The sequence below is a fragment of the Xenopus laevis genome, chromosome 3L (genome assembly GCF_017654675.1).
Source record: "Xenopus laevis strain J_2021 chromosome 3L, Xenopus_laevis_v10.1, whole genome shotgun sequence".
In the NCBI taxonomy this organism is placed as follows: domain Eukaryota; kingdom Metazoa; phylum Chordata; class Amphibia; order Anura; family Pipidae; genus Xenopus; species Xenopus laevis.
The window spans coordinates 38,351,417-38,376,504 of NC_054375.1; the positions used below are offsets into that span (position 1 = coordinate 38,351,417).

Below are 25,088 nucleotides of genomic sequence, written 5' to 3' on the forward strand. Positions count from 1 at the left end.
AGCTGGCTATGTAAATCCGGCCCTGGTTCTAAGCAAATTGAAGACGGGCCAAGGGTATTAAAAATTTACCGGCAACTACATTGCCGGTAAATCTGTAATACCGGCCCCGGCAGGTGTTTTACCAGCTAGGCCGGTAAAATACCGGTTGGGTGGCAACCCTATACCAATATATTTATCTTTTTTTCCCTATTAATAACATTGGGGTTTAACCATCATTTTAACCGGCCAGGCCAGTAAAACCAGGGTCAGACTGGAGCCCTCGGGGCCCACTGGGCTGCACAACAAAGGGCCCACCTGGCAGACCCCTGGGGCCCCCTCTGAACTTTAAATTCCTGTCATGCGCAAAAAGCAGAAGTGATGTTAGTGCAGTGAAATGTATGCGTACAAAAAGCCTGAAACAAGCGCAAAAGCAGGCCGGCAACGGGGTGGCCAGGTCTGGGCTGGCAGGACCCACCGTGTTTTTTCCCGCTGCCCAGTCCCACGCTGAGTAAAATACTGGCCAGGTGGCAACCTTATCTGTATATGTTGGGGGGCCCTAAATGAATTTGCTCTGGGGCCCAGTAAGAACTAGTTCCACCACTGACTGTAACTTTCATCCATAAATACATTTCTAAAAAAAAAAAAAAATCCCTAAGGAATGAATAAAAAAAAGTTCTGTTGAGTTGTTGCTGTGCTAAAAACTCTGTCACAAGCTGATGAATGTGCTGCACCACAATGTGGGCACCATAGAGTTCTGTTTGCAGTGAAAGTCGGGCCGAATTCTTCCTCCCATCGCTATCATGAAAGTACCGCATGGAAAAGTTATTTTTAAGGATCAGGTTTCTTGGTTCGACCCCCAGTGGAGGCGGCGGCGGCTCGAAAGCCTCCACACACTGATGCTGGTGCCGTGAGTAAGTTGTTAGTCAAGGAAGGGAGTGGCCGTCCGTATTTTAAGGCAAACATATGCCGCCCTGCTGTGCCTCCCCGCAGCCAGTCCCACAGCGCGTCCATTCAGTGAACCGCCGACTCCCTCCTCTCAGCTGCATGGACCCGTCCGAGTGCTCTGCTCTCTCCTGCCTGATTCTCTCATTCTCTCGCCTCCTGCGCGTCTCTTAACTCAACATGAACTTCATGAAAGTCGCTCTGCTGCTTCTCCTGCAAGGTAAGTCCTATTCTTGCCTTTACATTCTCTCTCTCTCTCTACACTTTAAGCGTTTAACCCTCAAGGATCAGTGACTGCTGCTGCTCCCCTATTTTTAGCCGATCCCGTCCTATAAATGGCTGCGCTCGTAATGCAGCCGCGGCGCAAGTTTATTTCAGGGAGGTGGCATCACTTCTCGTAGTGGCTTGTTATTTACTGAAGTAATATTTACACAACACCACAAAAATGGCATTGCATTTGTGGGGGAAACCTAGGGTTGTCACCTTTTCAGGAAAAAAAAAATACCGGCCTTCCTATATATTTATCTTTTTTCCTTATTAATAACATTGGGATCAGCCATCATTTTTACTGGCCAGGTGGCAACCGTGTGTAACGGGGCTCTTTTTTTTTGTTTTGCAGTCTCCTATGTGCTGGTGTACGGAGCGGTGATTGGATCGCGTCACAATGAAGTGTTTAGTAAAGCCACCACGAGCGACTTTGCAGCGGCTGCGGAAAGTATCCAGTACGAGGATAAAAGGGTGTTCACAGTAGGAAACCACATCGTTGCCTCGCCAAGGGGTAGGTAATGACGCCTCTGATGTTTATGAAGACTAAAGCCTCCCCTCAAACCAACTGCAGTTCATTTACTATAAGAAACAGGTTGGAGGTGTTATACATGAAGTTGTCACTGAGTTTATCTTGCCATGTTTTGGGTTAATAGACATTAAATTGCCCCTTAGATCAGGGCTGTCTTTAGGTCTGATGCCACCCTAGGCATCGGACCTAAACACGCCCCCTACGTTGTGCGCGCTGACATCACACGCCGGCACGCTGTCACGTCTGATGTCATGCAACATATTCAGCAGAAGTGATGTCAGCACGACGTGCGTGACTTCCTCGGACCCCCTACCCCTCAGCTCCGTCACCAGATTTCCTATGGAAATCCGTGGCAGAGGGTTTAAAAAAAAAAAAAAATAGGCACCTTTGAGGTCTGCCCCCAAAACCGTGCCGCTCTCTTCCTCTGGAGCCTATGTATATAAATACAACCCTGCCGTAGATCCTGCAGGCTATTATACATGGCACCTGCACTAAAACGGTGGTATTATACCTGCAGTGGTGGATTAATGACATGTGGGGTCCCGTAGGCTACATCCACATATGGACCCACATATGGCCTTACCAGATATTTGGCTTCACTCGTGCAAAGTGCTCTATTGTGCTTGTTACACTAGCGATGCTAATTTTTAAGCGTGGAGCTGGAGAGCAGGGGTGGCAGCAGCAGCCCCTGAAACACACCAGCACCTGAAGAAGGGGAGGACCCCCGAAACGTTGTGTGGAGATCTCAATAAAGCACTGAAAGTGCTTATAAAGTGCCATCTGATTTTTCTATAGCTCTTATTGCCTAATGACGCTGTCCTATGCAACAGAGCTTCCACATAGAGCACCACATTATTTGCTACACGGAAATTGGGACTATATTATTGTGTGCACACCTGCACCTTGCCTGTCGTCTTCTCCCAGCAGGTGCCCCTGAGCAGACCCAGCAGTGCAGATAAAAATAAATAGAAAAAGAAAATAGAAATGACAATTGAAATAAACGAGTTTGGCCCCTAGACTATAGACTAGGGGAGTCTGTGTATTAATCCATCCCTTTATACCTGACACTGTACAGTTATCCTGACAGTGTATTATTAGGGATGCACTGAACCTGTAAATCAAGATTCGCCCAATTCACTCCACCCCCCAGTGGATTTTTCTGAATACCGAACTAAAAATCCAAATCCTCTTCACGCCCAGAAATTAGTGGTGCTCTCAAAACCATATTTTCCATTGTTTGTAGGGTTCGGATTCAGTTTGCCCAAGCTAGAAATAGGCTAGAATTCGACTGAAACCCAAAACTGAATTTGGTGCATCTCTAGATATTCTACATGAAAACTGGCACTGTATAGCAGGGGACCTCAACTTTTTCTTTTACCCGTGAGCCGCATTTAAATGTAAAAAGAGTTGGGGATCCATACAAGCATGAAAATTGTTCCAGGAGGTGCCAAATAAGGGTTGTGGTTGGCTATTTGGTACCCTCTATGTAATAAGCACCTGCCTTGAGGCCACTGGGAGTAATATCCAAGGGGTTGGTGAGCAACATGTTGCTCATGAGCCACTGGTTGGTGACCACTGCTGTATAGTTATAATGCCATGTATTTTGAGTAGTGGAGTAACTAAGCAGATCTGAGGCCCCCCTCAAAAAAATTATCTGCCTTTTCATTACCTCCGCCGCTCTTTAATTTTCGGCAGGCAGATCCCATGACTATGCGGGCCCCCTCTGTTCCCCTGATCCCCCCAAGGGTTTGCTGTATTGTAGTTACACCGCTAGACCTGGGGTATTCTACATGAAAGTTGCACTGATAGTTATTCTGGAGGGCTATTCACATGAAATTGCCTCTACCTTTAGATATGTGATTGGCCCTAGGATATTATGAATCTCTGTGGAAAATACCTCCCCAAACACAAAGATTGTTCTCGGGAGTGAGATCGCCCACCTTGAATTAAAATATACGTTATATCACATTTCTCTAATGGAGATTGGTAGAGATTTGAAGGGCTCTTGTGTGCAGCTATTCATTAAGTTCTGTTGGAATAAAGCCTTGTAGTGATTAGCTCAGCTTGGCAGCATTGCAGCCATCCCACTCCTGGGTTACACACACTCTCTTTAGCACTGAATTTGCTGTCAGAGCCACAAATAGGAGTATAGTTTTCTCTTGTTTTGTTAATGATGTGATTGTATATGGAACCCAGCGTCTATTTTTATAGTAAATATCCGTGTAAAGAATGTGTTTATTTTTCCATTTATCCAGCAGCGCATGTCACCACAGGAAATGGTATAATTGTTATCATTTTTGTAAAGCGTTTGGATGCAGAATTATTCCATAAATCTCTTAAAATTCTCAATGTTGATGATTGAATGCATATGTCTCGTTGAGCTACTTTACAATATAAATACATTGTTGCAGTTATTGTCCCATGGGTGTATAAGCCTCCCCAAGCTGACAACAATGAATTTCTTATAACAAGGATTCGTACGATCGGATCTTTGCGTCTATGGCCAGCTTTATCTGTCTGACTTCATTGTTTGAGTCAATTTGGCTTGATCCTAATGTTATGCACCATAAAGGCACATTTATCCATATATGTACCCATTAAAAAGTGTGTTTTGCTATTAGACAAGTCCTCAGAATATATCCCTAAATTAGGGGCAGACTTAGTGATTCAGCTAGAGCAGGTGCAGTCTCTGGCGCCCTCAAATACACTCTGTGTAGGTACCAAATAAATAAAATTACTTCTAGCCATTTCTCTTGCCATTTCTTGTAAGCTTTTTGCAAAAATGGCGTGTTTCATAATTTGAAGTTCAGTCATAGGGCGTTCAAGGGAAACTATAATTCTGCAGGCTTTGTAGAATATTGCTCATGTTCAACTGATCTACAAATGGTCTTCTTTTTTTAGTGTGGATTTTATTACACAGTACGTTTACCTATCCAAGGTGCATATAGGCAGGAGGGAATAAAACAGAGCATATAAATTAATTCATGCTGCCCAGTGGAATATGGCCCAGGCCTAAGTGAGCTTTGCATAGGTCCCTTGTTGTAGAATACAGTTAAGGGAGACCTATTGCCGGAAGAAAAAAATGGACATTACTGCAGATGAGAGTACAGACAGTAATATAAAAGCAATGGAGACCACACACAAGGCAGGGGCACCATGGTGGTCCTTGGAGATACTGGGGTGGCTTCCAGGCCCTCATCACACCGACATAAACCACTGATTTATTGGTAATGTACAGTTAACTTTTAATGCATAGATGTAGCAAATGTTGGATTTGATCCAACCTCCAAATCCTTAAGGTAAGGGCACACCTGGTGATTCAGGGAGATTTAGTCGCCTGGCGACTAATCGCCTCTTCTTTGGGGCGACTCATTTCCCCCGAAACCCTTCCGTCGGTCTTGCGCGGCTATAATGAAATAGTCGCCTGCGGCATGGCACACGCGGCGCTTCGTATTCCGAAGTTTTGCCTCATGAGGAAACTTCGGAATAAGCCTCGTGTGCCATGCCGCAGACGACTTTTCATTATCGCCGGCGCAAGACCGAGGGAAGGCGTTCAGGGGAAATTAGTCGCCCCAAAGAAGAGGTGATTAGTCACCAGGTGACTAAATCTCCCCGAATCACCAGGTGTGTCCCTACCCTCAGTGTAAAGTTCAGCTAAATCCTAATTTGCATATGCAAATTAGAGGAGGGAAGGTAATTAGTTGGGGGTTCTGTATCAGTTATCTGCTATGTAAACTGTGCCTTGAATGACTGCCCCATAGCTACACAGCAGTCTGTTTATATAAACTATAGTAGTCTTTCTGAAGCAAACACAGCAGTTGTACCAGTGCAGGGAAATGGTACATTATAGTTTAATTACTTAGCATTTTTTTATTGTAACTGGGGGATAACTCCAATTTTACACAGCGACCTACGCCACAAAATATGTTACTTCCACAAGGACCAATGTTTTGAATTTGGGACAGATAAGAACCTCTTCTGCACAAGACTTTTCCTTCTGACCTGTTGATAATTTAAGGTACTTACAGCACTATTAGTTGTTTTTCATTGCTATAGAATCTGTCATATGCAATATTAATGTAGTCTTAAGGCACCTCCCGCCACCCCGTAAGGGGTCAGGTTTGTATTTTCGGACTGCTGCGTGTGCAGTTTCAGCAAAAAGAATATGCTATACCCAGAATACTGGGTCCTGCTTGATGGATTTCTGCAGTAGTAAGAAATGTGTTACTGTGATGTCAGTATTGCTTTAATGGGTTGGTTCACCTTTCAGTTAACTTTTAGAATGTTATAGAAGGGCTAATGCTAAGTAACTTTTCATTTGTTCTTCATTATTTATTTTTCATGTTTTTTTATTTTATTTGCCTTTTTCTTCTGATTCTTTCCAGTTTTCAAATGGGCGTCACTGACCCCATCTAAAAATAAATGCTCTGTAAAGCTACGAATGTTCTATTATTGCCATTCAGGCCTGCCATATTCATAGTCTATTTAAATAAGTCCATGGTTGCTAGGGTTATTTGGACCCTAGCAACCGGATTGCTGAAATTGCAAACTGGAGAGCTGCCGAATAAAAAGCGAAATAACTCAAAAGCCAATTGCCAATTGCAAATTGTCTTAGAATATATGTCTGTACATCATGCTAAAAGTTAACTCGAAGGTGAACAACCTCTTTAAAAAAGCATCATATTAGACCAACAAGTCATTTGTTGTTGAATGGAAATTCTTTTCAAATCGAATTGCATGAAAGGCGCTGGGGGTTGGGACGCAGGGATGTTAAAACATTTGGCAGATATATTTGCAAAGGAATTTTCTTTTCTGTCTCCCACTGGAGAAATCATCCGCTCTAATGAGTTCATGAATTGGGTCCCCTGTATATTTTATATTAACTGTGGAATGTGTGTGTGTTGCAAATGCTCTAGTCTTACTGAGAAGTGTAATGCAATGCACTATAAAGATAGATAATAGTAAATGGAGCATTGGGGAAAACAGAACAAGAGGGACTTGATGTATGGCTCAACCTTCTGAACTGTTCTTTGTATGGTATACTTTACATTACAAACCATAATGCTACTTTTCCGTTCAGAATAAAGGACCCCAAAACAAGCAGGGCTTAACCTGCAGTTCATAGATTTTGCTAGTATTGTCTGCTGGTTGGTTGCTGTGGGTTATTGGATCTGGTAAATCATTGCCCCCCCCCCCCATATGTAATAAAAGGCACTAATTTTGGCCAGGATCAGTAACACATGATAATAAGATGCTTGCATTTATACAGGTGACTAGTAAATTCTACCCGCTGATTGGTTACTATGGGTTACTGCCCCTGTGCAAACTTAGTGCCTTTTATTACATAACCCCCTGCAACTCTTATGACATTACTCCATTCATCTTCATCATACTATATAGATATCGGCTGGGATTGTTTGGTTTCCATGCGTGTAATCATAGTCCCCATTGAATATCACCCTCTGTAGATGATCTTTTAGCTGTTTTTGTTTTTTTTATCCATGAACAAACATTACCTAGATCAACAGACCTTTGTTTAGAAAGCAAACGTTTGTTGTTGATTGCTGAATACTACTTAAGGTCCCCATAGACGCAAAGATTTCTCTTGCCGAACGACCGATTTTAAGGAAGTCCAAGCAATCCTTCTAAATTATCGTGCGGTAAACGGGATTCGAACGATCGAACATCTTACGATTTTTTTGGCCGACATCTGTCAGAAAATTGATCGGACAGGTTAAAAAATCTTTATCCGTCCCAGTGCAATCTATATATGTTTGCTGGGCCAAGCAGGCAGCTCCCCTTTGTTTTCCTGGTAATATCGCCTGCAATGGTCTTTTTAGTTGATGGACAATTCGTACGATTGTTTCGAGATAATCGTGGTCTCACGATGAGGATCGGATCTTTTAAAAATCTTTACATCTATGGCCAGCTTTAGGGTAAGGTCACACTGAGCGATTCGGGGAGGTTTAGTCACCCGGCGACTAATCACCTCTTCTTTGGGGCGACTAATCTCCCTGAACTGCTTTCCTCTGTCTTCTGCCTGCTAGAATGAGAAATCACTTGCAGCATGGCACTTGCGGCTCTTCGTTTTCCGAAGTCGCACAAAGTTGCCTCACTTGCGCCGCAAGTGCCATGCCGCAGTCGATTTCTCATTCTAGCAGGCAGAAGACAGGGAAGCAGTTCGGGGAGGTTTGTCGTCCCAAAGAAGAGGCTATTAGTCGCCAGGCGACTCACCCAGAATCGCCCAGTGTGACCTTACCCTTATAATGCTGAATATACTGTTAGCAAACCTTCCAAATAACTTTGCCACATTTAAAAGCCTGTAATTGCCAGGCTGAGATTGTAATCCAGGGTCGTAACTATAGAGGAACCAGACTCAGGAGGTATAAGGGCCCCATAAGGCCCTAATTCTTATACAATTTCTGATACTGAGGTCAACCTCTGGCCATTTTGGGGGCTTGAAAAAGAATTTGCTGTGGGGCCCAGTCATATCTATTATGCCACTGTTGTAATCCCTTTGTAAACACTGGAATGACACCAGCTGTGGTACCATATCAGAAAAAAGAGAAAATGGCAAAATGTGGCCTGGCTATAACTGAACAAAGCATATCAAGTACTCAAGGGTGTATTCCATTGGGCCTCTCACCTTAAACTTACCAAATATCATTTGTCAGCTTGTGACAATCTATTTGATCAGAGCCACATGTACCTCTAAAGAGTCAGTCCTGTGAATACTTTTTAAAGCACATTTAGGAAAAGAATTGCTTAATCAAATTAGCGTTTACCTCTGTTCTCCTTTAACCAAAATATCTTCATCTCCATCCTTTGCTACTAGGGGAAGATAGTGTTCCAAGTAAAGCCATCTGCTTCTCATTTTCTATGTTTCCGTACTTGATTGCTGCCTTTGCAACACTTGTATTGATTATCCAATACAGGGGTGTCCAAAAGGTAGATTGGGATCTACCGGTAGATGGGACACATCACTAAAAGTAGACCCTGCATTAGTAAAGTTTGGGCACTCCTGGTCTAATACATTGTTTTCTTTCATTGAGCATAGTAATGGTTTAATATTTTACTTGACCACCATTTTTATGTTTATTTAGCTGAAAAACTGAGCAGTTCCTGTTACTTCCTGCCAAAAGATTAGAAGCTAAAAAACTAATTTTCAATCGGCTGAGAAATCCCTTGACAATGAGCTGCAGTGAAGGGAGAAGTTTGTCTGTTCAAAGTGAGATAAGAAACCCAATTTTTGATTGGTGGTTTATAATGGCAATAAATTAGAAAAATATTGATTTTTAGCAGAACTTGAAAACCGAAAGGGATACCCAAGTACTGATTTCAGTTGCATTTTCAAAGTGGCGCAGTTAGCATGTAGGGTTGCCACCTTTTCTGGAAAAAAATACCGCCTTCCTTTATATTTATCTTTTTTCTGTATCAATAACATTGGGGTCAACCATCGTTTTTACCGGCCAAACCGGTAAAATACTGGCCTGGTGGCAACCCTAGCATGGTGTAAAAAAAATCTGGTTAAGTACACAATATACATTTTTGTGTACAGCAACATAGTCGCACCCTGTTACATTCAGGCGCAGGGAAGGTTTTATCTAGAACCCAAGCCAGTCTAATCATACACTGTATATTTGGGTTTCATTCTAGCTGGGAAAGGTAGTCCCATGTTGTTTTTTATTAGCGTATGTCCCGTTTCAATTCCAGCTAAAACTATTCAGCCGCCATTTAGGCCCTAAAGTCATGTTTGTATTTATGAAAAAGCAATATACAGGTCTGGAATCTGCTCAGGACCCAGGTTTTTCGAATATGGGATAGTTCCATAATTTGGGTCCCATACATTAAATCGAACAAGAATCAATTTTAACATGAAATACACCAAATAAGATTGCTTTGCTACCAATATGGATTCATGCAACTTAGTTACCAAATACAAGATACTGTTTTATTATTATAGAATAAAAGGAGATAATTTCAAAAATGTAGAATTATTTGCTTAAAGGGGTGGTTCGCCTTTAAGTTAACTTTTGATATGTTCTGGAACAGGTAACTCTAAGCAACTTTTCGATTGGTCTTCATTATTTATAGGTTTTTAATTATCTGCCTTCTTTCCAGCTTTCAAGTGGGGGTCACTGACCCCATCTAAAAACAAATGTTCTGTTAAGGCTAGAAGCCCATTTATCAAAGGTCGAATATACTCACAATTCGACTGGGAGGTTATTTAAGAAAACATTTGAATGTCTAATATCTGACCTGAAAATTCGAATCATATTAGATTCGTATGAATCAAATTTTCTCAAAAAAAAACCCCAAAAACCCCAAATGTCAGGAAGGCTATTAAATATCTCAAAATGGCTCAACGGATCTCTGCCATTGACTTGTACATGAGCTCTGCAGGTTTTAGGTGGCGAATATTTGAATTAGGACCATTGATTGAGGTATGGTAAATCTCACATTCAAATTTACATTCGAATAAGAGGATTGAAATTCGAATGTGTGAATTTTGAAACACGAAAATTCTGATTTACTATTCGACCCTTGATAAATCTGCCCCTCATTGTTATTGCTACTTTTTATTACTCATCTTTCTATTCAGGCCCTCTCCTATTCATATTCCAGACTGTTATTCAAATCAATGCATGTTTGCTATGATAATTTGTCCCTAGCAGCCAGATTGCAGAAATTGCAAACTAGAGAGCTGCTGAATAAAAAGCTAAATAACTCAAAAACCACATTTTATAATAAACGAAAACCCATTGCAACTGGTCTCGGAATATCACTCTCTACATCATACTAAAAATTAACCCAAAGAAGAGTAACCCCTTTAAAATGCACTGTATGAGGAGACTGCCTTCCTGGGATTTGGAGCTTTCAGGATAACTGGTTTCCAGATAAGGCTTCTGTACATCATTCCTAATTCTGACCTTATGCTCATCCCTGAGAAAAAAAAAAAAACCATGGCTTTTATCATTAAATATGAGTCTATGAAATGCGGTGCCTGTAACTTAATCCTCATCAGGGAAGAAATCTTGCCAACGTTAATAATAGAAGTTTTTGGATGCCTGTCACTTTCTGTTGTCTAAAAAAGGCACCCTTCATTTCCTCAAAGTCACTTAGAGAAATGCTGGCAGCCTGGAACTTCAGACGAGACTGCATAATATCCAGGTCACATTGATATTGAGTTATGTTAGGATGCGCCCCCCCCCAATCGTGTCTTGTTCAGAACTTCTTCAGCCTTGGGTGTAATGCTAGAGAGCTGCTTTAGTCATGCTTCCAAATTTGCACTTGCTTACATTATCATTCATGGCGAAAGCCGTGTGAGTGACAGCGCCGACATCCCTGGTTAGAACAAGTCATATAACGTCTCCTTTCTTTTCATAATCCAATGTAACTTTATGATCATCTCTGACACTCTTAATTCTGTTGTAGGGTGTTTTGTTGCCTTCTTGTTTTTCTTGGAAAAGTTGCTGCAAATGAAATCATTTTTTTTTACCTTTTCTGTGTTCCTTAATATTTTTTCATTGTAATATTGGTATGTTTGCATGTGCTTTCAAAAAGAGCCAGCACTTTAGGATGGAACTACTTTCTGATAGGCTGTTGTATCTCCTACTCAATGTAACTGAATGTGTCTCAGTGGGACCTGGAATTTACTATTGAGTGCTGTTCTTAGATCAACCAGGCAGCTGCTATCTGGTTACCTTCCCATTGTTCTGTTGTTAGGCTGCTGGAGGGGAAAGAGATGGGTGATATCACTCCAACTTGGAGTACAGCATTAAAGAGCGACTGAAGTTTACCATAGCACACGTAACATGACTGGGGGCAGCTGGGAAACTGACAATATGTCTAGCCCTATGTCAGATTTCAAAATTAAATATAAAAAAATCTGTTTGCTCTTTTGAGAAACAGATTTCATTGCAGAATTCTGCTGGAGCAGCACTATTAACTAATGCATTTTGGGGAAAAAAACATTTTTTCCCCATGCCAGTATCCTTTAAAAATGCAACTTTTTCTACGAGTTAGTAACACTTGCACACACACGCACTGTATATCAGATAATCAAGAAGCTTCCAAAACTGTTCCTGGCAGATTTATTTGCATAGGAAATGTCTTACAGTGTCAGAACTGGTGCTTTTCAGCCCTGAAATGTCCACTAGAGCATCTTCAGGGTGAACAGTATCAAAACTGATGCTGGCAGGCTTTCCCATTTAAAGGAGAACTGCGACTGACACTGTACATGCCCAGTGTGTTGTGGGCAGTTGTTGACAAGTGCATTTTAGGAGTTGCTGATAATCAGCCTTGTATTGTGACTTCTATCATGTGTGTGTGTGTGTGTGTGTGTATATATATATATATATATATATATATCCGCGGAAAAGAAGATGGGGAAGGTTAAGCTTTAGTTCTCCTTTAAAGGATATGTAAAATAAGTGAATGTAAAACTGATAAGTTATCTATTCTAAGCAATTCATTATTTTCTTTTTATTCCAAGATATTAAGGGATACATGTACTGTTAATATGAATACATTTTGTTACAACAGCGCCACCTACTGGTCAGTTTGTGACCAGTCTGACCACCAAGTAGTCAAGGAAGTTGTCAGGAGAAAGAAAGAGGCTGCTCTGATGCTCTTCTGCTTAGGAAAACAATTATAAACCGTTTGAAAATGTTTCCTAAGCAGAGGAACATCAGAGCAGCCTCTTTCTTTCTTCCTTGACTACTTTGTGGTCAGTTTCTGACCAGCAGGTGGCGCTGTTGTAACAAAATTCATTCATATTAACAGTAAACGTATCCCTTGATATCCTGGAATAAAAAGAAAATAAATAATGAACGTAAATTACAAAAGTGCTTAGAACAGCACGCTCGTCAATTTTGAATTCACTTATTTTAAAGGTTACTTATCCTTTAAGTGAAAAGGAAGGGTGACAGTTGATACTCTGTCAGCTGAAATTCACCAACAAGAAAACTCCCTGCCTTTAGCCCTAAGCATATAAATGCATTTTACAGGTATGTGATCTGTTATCCAGAGACCCGTTATCCAGAAAGCTCCAAATTACGGAAATCTCATCTTCCATAGACTCCATTTTATTCAGATTTTTAAAAATGATTTCCCTTTTTTCTGTAATAATAAAACAGTACCTTGTACTTGATCCAAACTAAGTTATAAGTTATCCCTATTGGAAGCAAATCCAGCCTATTGGGGTTATTTAATGTTTACATGATTTTCTAGTAGTAGACTTAAGGTATGAAGATCCAAATTATGGAAAGATCCATTGTCTGAAAAGCCCCAGGCCTGAGCTTAATGGATAACAGGTGCCATACCTGTATTTATTCATCATAGTAGAATGAATGTTGTATCTTGAAATATCCTTGATCTTCAGTAGTGATGCCACTTAGCTGGTATTTTATTGGCCTGGCTGGTAAACATGATGGATGATGTCAACTTTATTAATAGGGAAGGAAGCTAAAAAAGATCTTAAGGCTGGTATTTTTCTCCAGAAAAGGTGGCAACCATACTTGTCAGTCAAATGTGCAGTCTGTGTACAATGCACCCACCTCTGTCCTCCATGTAAAGAAAGGCCTTTTGTTCTATGCAAGAAGTGATTGAATGCAATGCACGTTATACTATTCGTGTACAAGCCGTAAGTCTGCAGCTCTCAAGTGCAAGAAAAATGCCTGTCCTCTGTTTATGCCCCTTATTTTATTTTATTTTTAAAAACAATTCTGTGCAGTATTTAAATTTAATGCAATGTTACAGGTGGTTTTCAGTAAAAATATACACTTTTTATTAGAACATTTTCCATGGTAAAATCTATGGCACTGACACAAGAAGTTCTGTATATTAACCAAAGCGCTGTATATTCTACGTTTTGAGCTTCCAGTGTAACTCAAGGAAACGTACCTGATTACCTTTCACAGAAAGGATTAATGATAGCACACATTTAATCCCTACTGTTAAGGACAACGGAAACTGGCCAAGTTCCTACATAAAGATGACAGCCTGCTAGTGTGAATTAGAAGTTCTCCTACTCATACAAGCAGCTGGGAAACCTGATACAGTCAGTTTTGGGAATTATTATTTTTATCGTACGCATGTAAAGGACAAAACTGTTACTTGGATGTACAGCCGTCATGTGGCCTCTCCCACGTAGCGGTGCCCTACTATACTTGCCCCTGTGAAATATGTAAGGAATATGGCAGTGCATTCCTACCTTCACATAAAAGGTATTGAAGAGTAACTCAGAAGGTACTGTTGGAGTGTGTTCCGCAGGCACTTTAAAAATAAAGAGAAAAATTACTTCAAAGACCTACGTTTTGTACAGAATACTACTATATTTTCTAGTGAAATTATACAATAGGCTTTGGCAGTTGATCTAATTTGTAGCTGGAATATTTTATTTTGTTTTGTTTTTTTTTGTATCGGGAAAACCATTTTTTTTTTTTTTGTAAAGCTACATGCCCAATCCAAAATGGGTAAATGATTTGAAGACTCCCGATTATGTGGCATGGAATATGAGATTTATGAATAGTGCACATGAATATTCATAGTTCACGTGTCTCAAAACAATATCTATTTGGAAAGTAAAGCTTTTGAATCAAAATGATCAGTTTTTAGTGTTTTATCTCTCGCATGCGGTAGAGTCCTGCAGCGGGTCGGGTACCCTCGGGTTACCTGCAAAACCTGCAGTACCCTGCGGGTATAGACGCGGATCGGCAGTTCTGCGGGTTTGTGGGTCGGGCCGAGGGTCTTCTCAATAGTGATTTTTACTCCTTTTTTCTGATCACGTCTACTTCCGATGATGTCACTTCTGGTTTACAATGACAGCACTTCCTGATTCCTAATGGTCAGCGGGTCGCGGGTCCGGGTTGCGTATAAGGTACTTGCGGGTCGGGTAGCAGGTCCAAGCAGTTAAGAATGCGGGTCCGGGTTGCGGATTGCGTGTACGGGTCGGGTATGGATTCCAAAAAATGGACCTGCGCAGGACTCTAGCATGCGGTTATGAAAAAGACAAAACCTGAATAAAATGAATGCCTCCTGCATAGCTTGATATTATGCATATTCCCAAGCCATGTGCACTTAATTTTATTTATGAAGGGTGAATATGATTTTGTAGAAAAAAACAAGTAAGCAGAAATTTTAGGCTAAACATAGATTTTAGGAATGGATATTATGTTTACAATTGCCCCATGTCGCATCCTTATCCAAGTATGGGATCCCGTAATTAGAATCACTATACTAAAAAACATTTTAAAAACGTATAAAAGCCCAGTGGGATTGTTATGACCCCAATACTGTTTTATTATTACAGAGAAAAAGGAAGTACGAAATGGATAAGAGATCCCTTTATCAATTTACTACAACACTGACTGGGGATCCATTCTTAAAGGGGCCGCTGTCAAAAATATAGGACCTATTTTTTTGCAGTTTGACCGTTTTCTGTTAGCATATCATTGGCTTTAAAAGGTTCAAAACTAATAAAAGAGGGGATTTAAAAATCAATAAAAGGGGATTTAAAAACTAATAAAAGAGGGGATTTTTGGAATTTCCTAACCTGACCCAGAGATATCCAGCTGGTTTTCTGGTTGGAGGAAGTCAAATGAGACAAATGTCTTTCATTTCTGGCTCTTGTAGAGTTGATGAGCCAGAATACACTGTGAAGACTTTCCTCATATGAGGGATCCAGGGGGTAACTAGAACTTATGATAAGCTTTTGTTGCAACCATCATATTGGTATTCATTAAACATGCACTGAACCAGAAACTGCAATCCCTTATTTACTAAAATGTCTGCCCCAATATGTTGGCATATTTTTGCAGTGACATGGCATATACTTAAAATTGTACTTGTGTTGACACCATAACGTACCGATCTAAGTTTGCCAGCATATTCTCCCCATACTATTCAAGTGACAAAGTTGTGCCATAAAGAAATGTCGTATGTGGGAAACTAGAATGGAGGATATGACATAGATAATGAGATGCAGATGTGGTTGCTTGGCTGAACCACATAAAGGAGGATTCCGTATTTGGCCAAATCCAAGACTTATAGATTCAGTGCATCCCTTGTAGTAAACTCGCACTCTCGTTATTTTTTCTATCATTATGGACTATTTTAAAATACTTCCCAAGTGTCCTTATTTAGGCGACACATTCCCGAAGTACAGACAACAAAAGAATGTGGCTTACTGGGAAAACGGGAAGGGTTTTGATGGATCCGAGGCATGTTAGCCTTAACTGGAACTGAAATGCTATTGATAGGGGTATGGCCTAAATTTACCCCAAATTATATATATATATATATATATATATATATATATATATATATATATATATATATATATATATATATATATATATATATATATATATATATATATATATATATATAGACAAATACAAGATTCCTCTGCACTCAACCCATTATCAATATATTTAAGGCAGAGACATTTTGTGCATACTGCTACTGAAAAATGCCTTACCCTTTAAACAAAACAGGGATTGTTTGTCCATATATTGCAATATATTTAAGCTGGCCAACTACGTCAAAGTCATCCCATATCTGGCCAGTCCTATGCTCAATTTTCATTTGATTCATTAAGAATTCTATGGTTTCATTATACATTTTATAAAAGGGAAGAATACGTTTTACCTGCAACTTACTAGCTGCTTTCAAAGTAAAACTCCCAAACTTGGCTGCCCTTTTATTAGACACCAGTGGGATCACCTGACTATAGTTGGAGGGGGTGGGAGCTACAACATGGAGCTGGTCACTGCTCTTGTAGAACTATAACAAACAAGGGAAAGTTGTGCTCACCACTAGTGCTCACAGTGGTGAGCACAACTTTCCCTTGTTTGTTATAGTTCTACAAGAGCAGTGACCAGCTCCATGTTGTAGCTCCCACCCCCTCCAACTATAGTCAGGTGATCCCACTGGTGTCTAATAAAAGGGCAGCCAAGTTTGGGAGTTTTACTTTGAAAGCAGCTAGTAAGTTGCAGGTAAAACGTATTCGTCCCTTTTATAAAATGTATAATGAAACCATAGAATTCTTAATGAATCAAATGAAAATTGAGCATAGGACTGGCCAGATATGGGATGACTTTGACGTAGTTGGCCAGCTTAAATATATTGCAATATATGGACAAACAATCCCTGTTTTGTTTAAAGGGTAAGGCATTTTTCAGTAGCAGTATGCACAAAATGTCTCTGTCTTAAATATATTGATAATGGGTTGAGTGCAGAAGAATCTTGTATTTGTCTATATGTATTTTGTGGTCACACCCTCATTGCACCCCCGCCTAATGATTTTAAAAACTAGTGGTGAGCACAACTTTCCCTTGTTTGTTATATATATATATATATATATATATATATATATATATATATATATATATATATATATATATATATATATATATATATATATATATATATATATATATTTTCTTCTTCTTTTAAAATGTCATCAGGTCAGCATTTATTGTTGCCATGAATATTCTTGGAACAATAATAATAGTTTTGTATGTCTGTAACACTTTTAATAAAAAGATCCTGAGCAAATGCTGGAATGCAAAAGCAAGTCCCAAAATATGGGAACATATTAAAGCACAGGACACTGCAGGGCCCTCCTGGTCTCTTGTGCGGATTACTCAACAGAATCATTCATGCTGGAAGACAGACTAGAGGAGTATATTTTATTCTATGTGTTCCTTACTACTGTAATTACTTTGGGATTCTAGTTATGTTTAGCAGAAATGCAGCACAATAAGTGATCCTTATTCTGAGTGAATACAATGTGGAAACATATAAAAGAATGCTAATAGTAATTTTAATTTCTTTCATCTCCTATAATATTGATGTCTCTGCACTCTCTCCAGCTCATTTATATCCCTCTTAAGGACTGGAGTTCCCAAAGTTTTTCATATGACTATAGTAGTAACCCTTCTCTAGTGTTCTGCACGACTATGTAGTATAAAGGTGGCCGTAAACCAATATGCTACATTATCAGGGGGGCCAGGAGGCATAGCGGCCCCATGAAGTCCTAATTCATGTACAATTTCAATAAATAATGGTAAAACAGGTCAACCTCTAGATATTTTGGGGGCCTGAAAAATAATTTGCTGTAGGGCCTGGTGATATCTAGTTACACCATTGCGAGGTGGTAAAGTAGTTTTATGTCATGCAAGGAATTAAAAGAAAAGCCCTTTAATGTATAATGCATATGTGTTTCAAATAGGAGACTCATTGTACATGCATATATGCGGGGAAGACAAAAGTTCTTAACTTGTATGGAAAAGGACATGCATAGTAGGTATAAGCATGAAATCTTGTTTTCACAGTTAACATTTTCATTAAAAAAATTAAAAGTATGCAATACATTTAAATGTCCTTTATAGAAGGATAGGGACACCTGACACCCTGGTACATTGCATACCTTATTCCCACATTGCTTAAATAGGTTACATTGTTTTAAATCCTTTGTGTAGCCCTCGGTTATTTGGACTGTAAGCAGAGGAGAAACAAGGTCAAATAAACATAAAAACAAGTATTATTTTGCATCAGATGTAAGGCTGGAAAGCAGTGCATGCTTGTAAACTCAGTCTAGATGAACAGTTTTATATTACATTTACAGTACAGTGACTCCTAGGCACCGTAGCATCATGTTACCCACGTTCTTGGAGAACCCGCATGCGTTTCCTTTTCTGCAAAATGGCTTGAAGCTGGGGAAACGCAGAAGCTGAATCTATTTGCAGAACGATTTTACTTTTGTTCAGCAGTGAAGAGGGATGCAGCACTGGTTCTACAAGCAGTTTTTTTGAATGATATGGGATTTGAATTATATGGGGTTTCAATTGTCTGCAGATAGTGTCCATGGCAGGAGTTGATGAAATATGGGACCCTAGCAATGCAGAAATGCTGTTATCCTTATCTAAGGGGGTTCAAGGTGTTCCTAATTTGTGCAACATCTGGTGTTGCACCTCAAACTTCCAGCAATTATTCACTTTGACAGCCTTGGGCAAAAATAAATTACCACATGTTCATAGACAGATGGAAGGAGAACCCTGCCCTCTTGAGCTCAGTCATGGTCTTAACCAATGATCCCCAACCAGTAGCTCGTGAGCAACATGTTTCTCACCAACCCCTTGGATGTTGCTCTCAGTGTCCCCAAGGCAGGTGCTTATGCTTTTTGAATTCCTGGCTTTGAAGCAAGTTTTAATTGCATAAAAACAAAGTATAGTGCCAAGTAGAGGCTCCTGTAGGCTGCCAGTCCACCTAGGAGCTACCAAATAGCCAATCATAGCCCTTATTTAGCACCCCAAGAACATATTTCATTCTTGTGTTGCTCCCCAACTCTTTTTTTACATTTGAATGTGGCTCACGGGTAAAAAAAGGTTGGGGACCCCTGGTCTAAACCAAAAAGACATAAAAATGTAAATCCACTTGTAGGGACCACCTTCTACACACTAAGCTATTTTGGAGCACTTTTAGGATATACCTTGATACATGTTCACCTTCCAAACACTTTTTTTTTTCAGTTGAGTTGTTTTCAGATTGTTCACCAGTAATAAATATTTATAAATTCTATAAATCTTTTATTTCGTACTGTTTTTTTGCAGAATTGAAGTTTAAAATGTTCCTGTCTCTGGTATTTGTCTGGCAGCTTGGTATTCAAGTTGCAGATTCTGAACTGTTACAATTTGCTACTCTAGTTGATACATTTCTGCAGCATCTGTGGAATATTAGCAACTATTGTATCAATTCTAACAGCTGCCTGTAATGAAACTCAGGGATTCTGCTCTGCAGGGACAAAGATAAAAAAATGTATCCACTAACTCTATCAATGTATCAAAGCGGCCAGAGCTGCTTCAGAAGGACATGAGAAGTAGTGATGGGCGAATTTGTACCGTTTCGCTTGGCCACGAATTTCGCGAAAAAATTGCAAAACAGCGATTTTAACACTGGTTACAATTCGCCAGCGTTAAAATGCCCGCAGCTGTCAAACTTGATGCCGGCGACAAATTCGCGAATTTATTCGCTGACGGCAAAACGTGGAAATTCATAACAAATTTGCGCCTGCCGAATAAATTCGCCCATCACTAGTAAGAAGATGATAAATTAATCTTTACACTTCAGTATAAGAATGGTCTCAAATAGGAAATAGAAAGTAATTGGAAAAGTCTCTATGGTGAACTGAAACTAACTGAACTGAAAAAAGTGTCAAAAAGTGAACAACCCCTTTAATTATAAAAACACATTTTGAATGATATTTATTGTTTGATATTGTTATCACTAGCAAATTGATTTTTGGATGTGGTATGATTGTGATGGGAACAGGTGTACACCAAACCCAAATTTAAGACCTACTTGTTGGTCTTGGGGCACAGCCATGTGAATGGAAGCATTTTATTACTAGTGGCAAGTTCAGTTACAGTAAGTGCTTACCCTTGGATCTCTAGTAGGGTGACGGTCAAATCAGTGTTTCTATAAATCTGTAATCTTTCTATAAAATTATGAATGCCCAGCCTAAAGGCCAGTTGGGGCTAGTGCTTATTTTTTTCTTGGATTTACGATCGGGTAATCAGCTGACTGCTTTGGTTTGCACTACTTGATAACATTTTGGATCTTGGGTCACTGTGCACTTCACCTTTTAAAGAAGAAGGAAAGCTACAGAGAGAGTTTATTGCCAATAGATTAGCCACAATGGTGCAAGCTAGAACACTATATTTATTCTGCAGAATGCTTTAACATACCTGAGTAAACAGCTCTAGAAACTCTCTCTGTTTGTTTAGGATAGCAGCTGCCATATTAGCTTGTTGTGACATCACTTCCTGCCTGAGTCTCTCCCTGCTCGTAGCTCTGGGCTCAGATTACAGCAGGGGGGAGAGGGAGAGAGGAGCAAACTGAGCATGCTCAAGCCCTAGCCTTGGAGTTTTAAGCTGAAAACAGGAAGTCTGATACAGAAGCCCATAAAATTAAAGAAATGCTGTGTTTCTTTTAACTGAGGACTCAGATTGGTTTTCCTTTGAAGGGTTTACTGGTGTATTTATATAGACCTTTCTGATAAAGCTTTCTTAGTTTTAGCCTTTCCTTCTCCTTTAAAGGAGAACTAAACCCTAAAAATGAATATGGATAAAAATGCCATGTTTCAGCTTCTCAATAGCAGCACTGATCCGGGACTTCAAACTTGTCACAGGGGGTCACCATCTTGGAAAGTGTCTGCTACACTCACATGCTCAGTGGGCTCTGATCAGCTGTAGTCTGTAATAAAAGCTGATGCTATTGGGCGGAATATTAAATTCTGATGCTAATTGCACTGGTTTCTGTGCTGCCATGTAGTAATTATCTGTATTAATTACTAATCAGCCTTATATTGTGACATTTATATTCTACATTTCTACATTTATATCAGTACTGTTTATTGCGAGTGGGTCCCTTAGCTCAGTAAGTGACAGCAGCACAGAGCATGTGCAGTGAATCAGCAGAAAAGAAAATGGGGAGCTACTGGGGCATCTTTGGAGACACAGATCTCTACTGCTAAAGGGCTGTGGTGGCCTTCGGCTGGTACAGAAGCCCAAAACATAATGTACAAAACTTCTAGCCTACTTTTTTAGTTTAACTTTCCTTGTCCTTTAACATCTGGTAATCTAGTAATCACCTTCAAGTGTCAGTGCACTGACTTGATTGTTGCATGGAAACACAACAGTGAACAGTTCTAAGTGACACTGTTAAGACCTAGCAGCTTTAGTAGGCTGGAGTTAGGACCAAGGAGGAAGCTGGAGTACAGACTGGCGGAAATCGTCCAAAACATGGTACACAAGGGGTCAGGCAGCAATTGGCAAAGCCAGAACTCAAAGCAGAAGGGTCAGGAACCAGAAGTCAGTTAAATGGTAATTATAGAGCACCCCGGAACTCTCGGGAGTATAGCCTAAATTTAGACATTCAACCCAGGTCTTTGGAGTCCTTTTAACTTTAAATTGAACGCCAAGTGCACACACCAGTGTAGAATGCTGACATCATAGCTTTGTTGCCATAGGCTCCCATCTTTACTAAGAAGCAGAGTGCTCCTAACCGGAGCTGACTGTCAAAAAGAGTAAATGTATACATCCATTGGCTAATTCATAACAACCTGGATAAAGCTTTGTTAGGTGCCAGGTGATGTACTGTATATCTGCTACACATTAACATCTCAATGTGCTCTGCTTGGGAATCTGAGCATTATGCTGTGTGTGGGATCTGTAAATTAATGTGGTTCCTTGTATTTCCATCCTGTAATTGGCTTCCGCTGGATGCAGGTTTTGTGATATCATGGCACCACATCTATATGAAATTTAACTCCTGCTGCCAGTTCTGTTGTTGGTTGTTAATTGCTGGTTACACCTTCACGGTTCTCAATCTCACTCTCTGACCAATGTCTTTTTGAGCTCTTGGACTCCCAACACTTTAAATGGTTGTTGTTCATACCCCTACTCATCTGGGGGGATGAACTACAAGAACTTTTGCCCAAGAGCATTTTTACCAAGAGGCAAGAAGGGAAGTTGCATGAGCTCCCACAGACTAAAGCCGTTTTTAGCAAACATACTGACCAGGTCTGTGGAGTCGGTACATAAATCCTTCAACTCCAACTCCTCTGTTTTTAAAGGAAGCAGTAACACCAAAAACTTAGTGTATAAAAGTAATTAGAATAATGTCCTGTTGCTCTGCAGTGGTAAAACTGCCCCAATGACTACACAGCAGCTCATTTATATAAACTATAGTAGTGTTTCTGAAACACACACACTAAAATTATATTATATGTTAATTACTTTAAAAGGCTTTCATTTTTTGGTGTTACTGTTCCTTTAAAGAACCAGTAACGTCAACATTTTTTTTTTAAAAAAAAACTTGTTTGTATATAACGAAAAAAAACACCAAGACATATTTAACTTTAAAATCTCAAAATCTAAAAAATTAACATACCGAAACGCACTCCTCTTCAGAAAAGGATACAGGGCGATGATCCATCGTGCGGCACTCGATTTCTCCTCCTTGCCTTCTATAGGAGATAGCCAAGGAGGAGAAATAGAGCGCTGCACGATGGTTCTTTCATACACTTTTTATACATTTTATTACTGCCAAAGCTCAAAAATATAAACCACGTCCTTTGGTAATTCTAATACATTAGCATATAGCTGTAATATAGCTGTTAAATACAATCCAAAAGAAAATATTGTTCTTAGAAACAGAATTGCGTTAGCCATATCCTCCTTCATATAAGCTCTTAAATCTAATTTGATTATTTTCAGTGCTTGTATTTAATATTATGAGGAGTCGGAATTGGTACGTTTTTGGTGACTCCAACTCCAGATACCCAAAATTGCTTCCGACTCCAACTCCACAGCTGTGATACTGATAATTTAATTTTGTACTAACAGTCTGGCAAAGTGTGGGGACTTGAGCTTGACAGTGATGTCTTAAGGTGGCCATAGACGCAAAGATCCTATCGTACGAATCGAGGATTCATGCGATTTTCGGACTGTGTGTGGAGAGTCCTGACATTTTTCGTCAGGTGGAGATCGGTCGATCGGACAGGTTTGATTTTGTCCCGACCGATCCCGCCAGAGCCCATTGCGATCTCATCGTAATCTGAACGTTCAGCCATAAGGCCGAACATTCAGATTACCCCCGATCTAGCCATTCCCGTTAGCAGCATATCGGGGAAAGATCGGCTCGTTTTGGTGATGTCGCCAAACGAGCGGATCTTTTCGGCTATGGCCACCTTTACAAGTGGGGGGTGAATTTGAGCATTTTGTCCCCTAACCAGTGAGTTGCTTGGGCAACAAATCACTACCTATGTCATTGCCCTTGCTGTCTGTGTCTAAACGGATTTGAAATGTTTTATTTATTTTTTATTTTGTTTGTTTACACCCACACATATAGGAAACGTTACCCTTAAAATGAATGCTTACGTTTGACATACGCCATAGGATTCATCGAGAATTTGTGGTTTTGAAAAAAATGTTTTAGTTCTGTAGTCTGGAATTTAATACTGCTACTTATATTGCTATTGTGGAATTGTTGGCCCTAGAAACCAGACGGTAATTTGAATAACAGACTAGAAGACGAATAAAGTGGACCTGGACAGAAACATATAAAAAAAATGCAGCCTCAATTGCACTTCAAGCATTAAGATATATTCTACAGCAGACAGAGCAGACAAAAATGTGAGGGCAGAGGATACTGGCAACTTTGCTTGAATGGAAAATAACATGAGTCAGCCTGGGAAATAAGCAGTGGCAGATAGTGATTGATCAAAATGTTGTGTGTCACAACCCATAGGCTCCCTTAGGATCCACTAAGAGACTGTGATAGCGACATGTGGTTATTCGTAATTCCCTCTCCTATGGATGACAAACTGTCTGAAAATATATTTTAATTCAGAAAAATGGGGATCACTAGTCGTGGGAAATCGATGGATAACTGCATGTTAAAGGATAACTTAAGTTTAAATCACTGAGGGTGCTAAAATGTTTTGCTGAGCAGTCTATAATGACCTCTCACACCCAACAACTCAACTAACCGTTTTAAAAGCAAAAACAATTATTTTAAAAGTTTGTTTTAATAAACGTTTGGTCTCTTGGTTAAGTTCATGGAATCAGTTACGTTTCTCAAAATAACACTTTATTGGAACTGGGTATCTTCTGCTTTGTACATGGCATTATGGATCCAGAAAGAAGTCAGAAAACACTGGTTGAAAATTACATTTTAGATTATTGTAAACTTCTGTCCCATTTTATATTGCACTGTATACAATTTGACTTTGCATGGATTTATTGCAATCTGAGAACTATGCATAACTAGTAACATTAATATACTGTGTACTTTTTTTTTTTTTCCTTCCCTTTTTGTTTTCTTTAGCGGTATCTCCCTCAAAGCCACTGAGCACAGAACGACAAAATAAAGGTCAAAACTCAAGAGGCAAGAAAGGAAAAGGAAGGAAACGAGATCCTTGTAAAAAAAAGTACAAAGATTATTGCATTCATGGAGAATGTCGATACATCAAAGCAATTAAGGCACCATCCTGTGTGTATGTGCTATTTTTATTTTCACTTCTTTAACAGAGGAAATAATTGTCACTTCAGAGTTTGTTTCATGCCGTATGTTTTAAGATTAAGTTGTTGAACATGTGAAGCATCCGGAGGGTGAAACCTCATGAAGAAGCTGGTATTTTTCTTAATTCTTCTTAAAGGAGGGATACTGTCATGCAAAAAGTGCTGGTCCAGCAGACTTGTGCACTGAATTCTGTTTTTTAAAAGAGCAAACTGATTTTTTTATATTTAATTTTGTAATCTAACATGGGCTAGACATATTGTCAGTTTCCCAGGAGCCCTTG

The 25,088-nt window shown here is 39.7% G+C and overlaps 1 protein-coding gene across 1 annotated transcript in view; it reads left to right on the top strand.

The window, feature by feature from the left end:
* Positions 1–250: 250 nt before the first annotated feature.
* The window catches only part of hbegf.L (heparin-binding EGF-like growth factor L homeolog), a 28,423-nt gene continuing 3,585 nt past the window's right edge, over positions 251–25,088 (top strand). Inside the window, exons 1-3 of the mRNA XM_018252113.2 lie at positions 251–1,141; positions 1,541–1,699; positions 24,614–24,782. Coding sequence (XP_018107602.1) covers positions 1,102–1,141; positions 1,541–1,699; positions 24,614–24,782 — 368 coding nt within the window. The 5' untranslated portion in view covers positions 251–1,101. The remainder of the gene's footprint in view (positions 1,142–1,540; positions 1,700–24,613; positions 24,783–25,088) is intronic.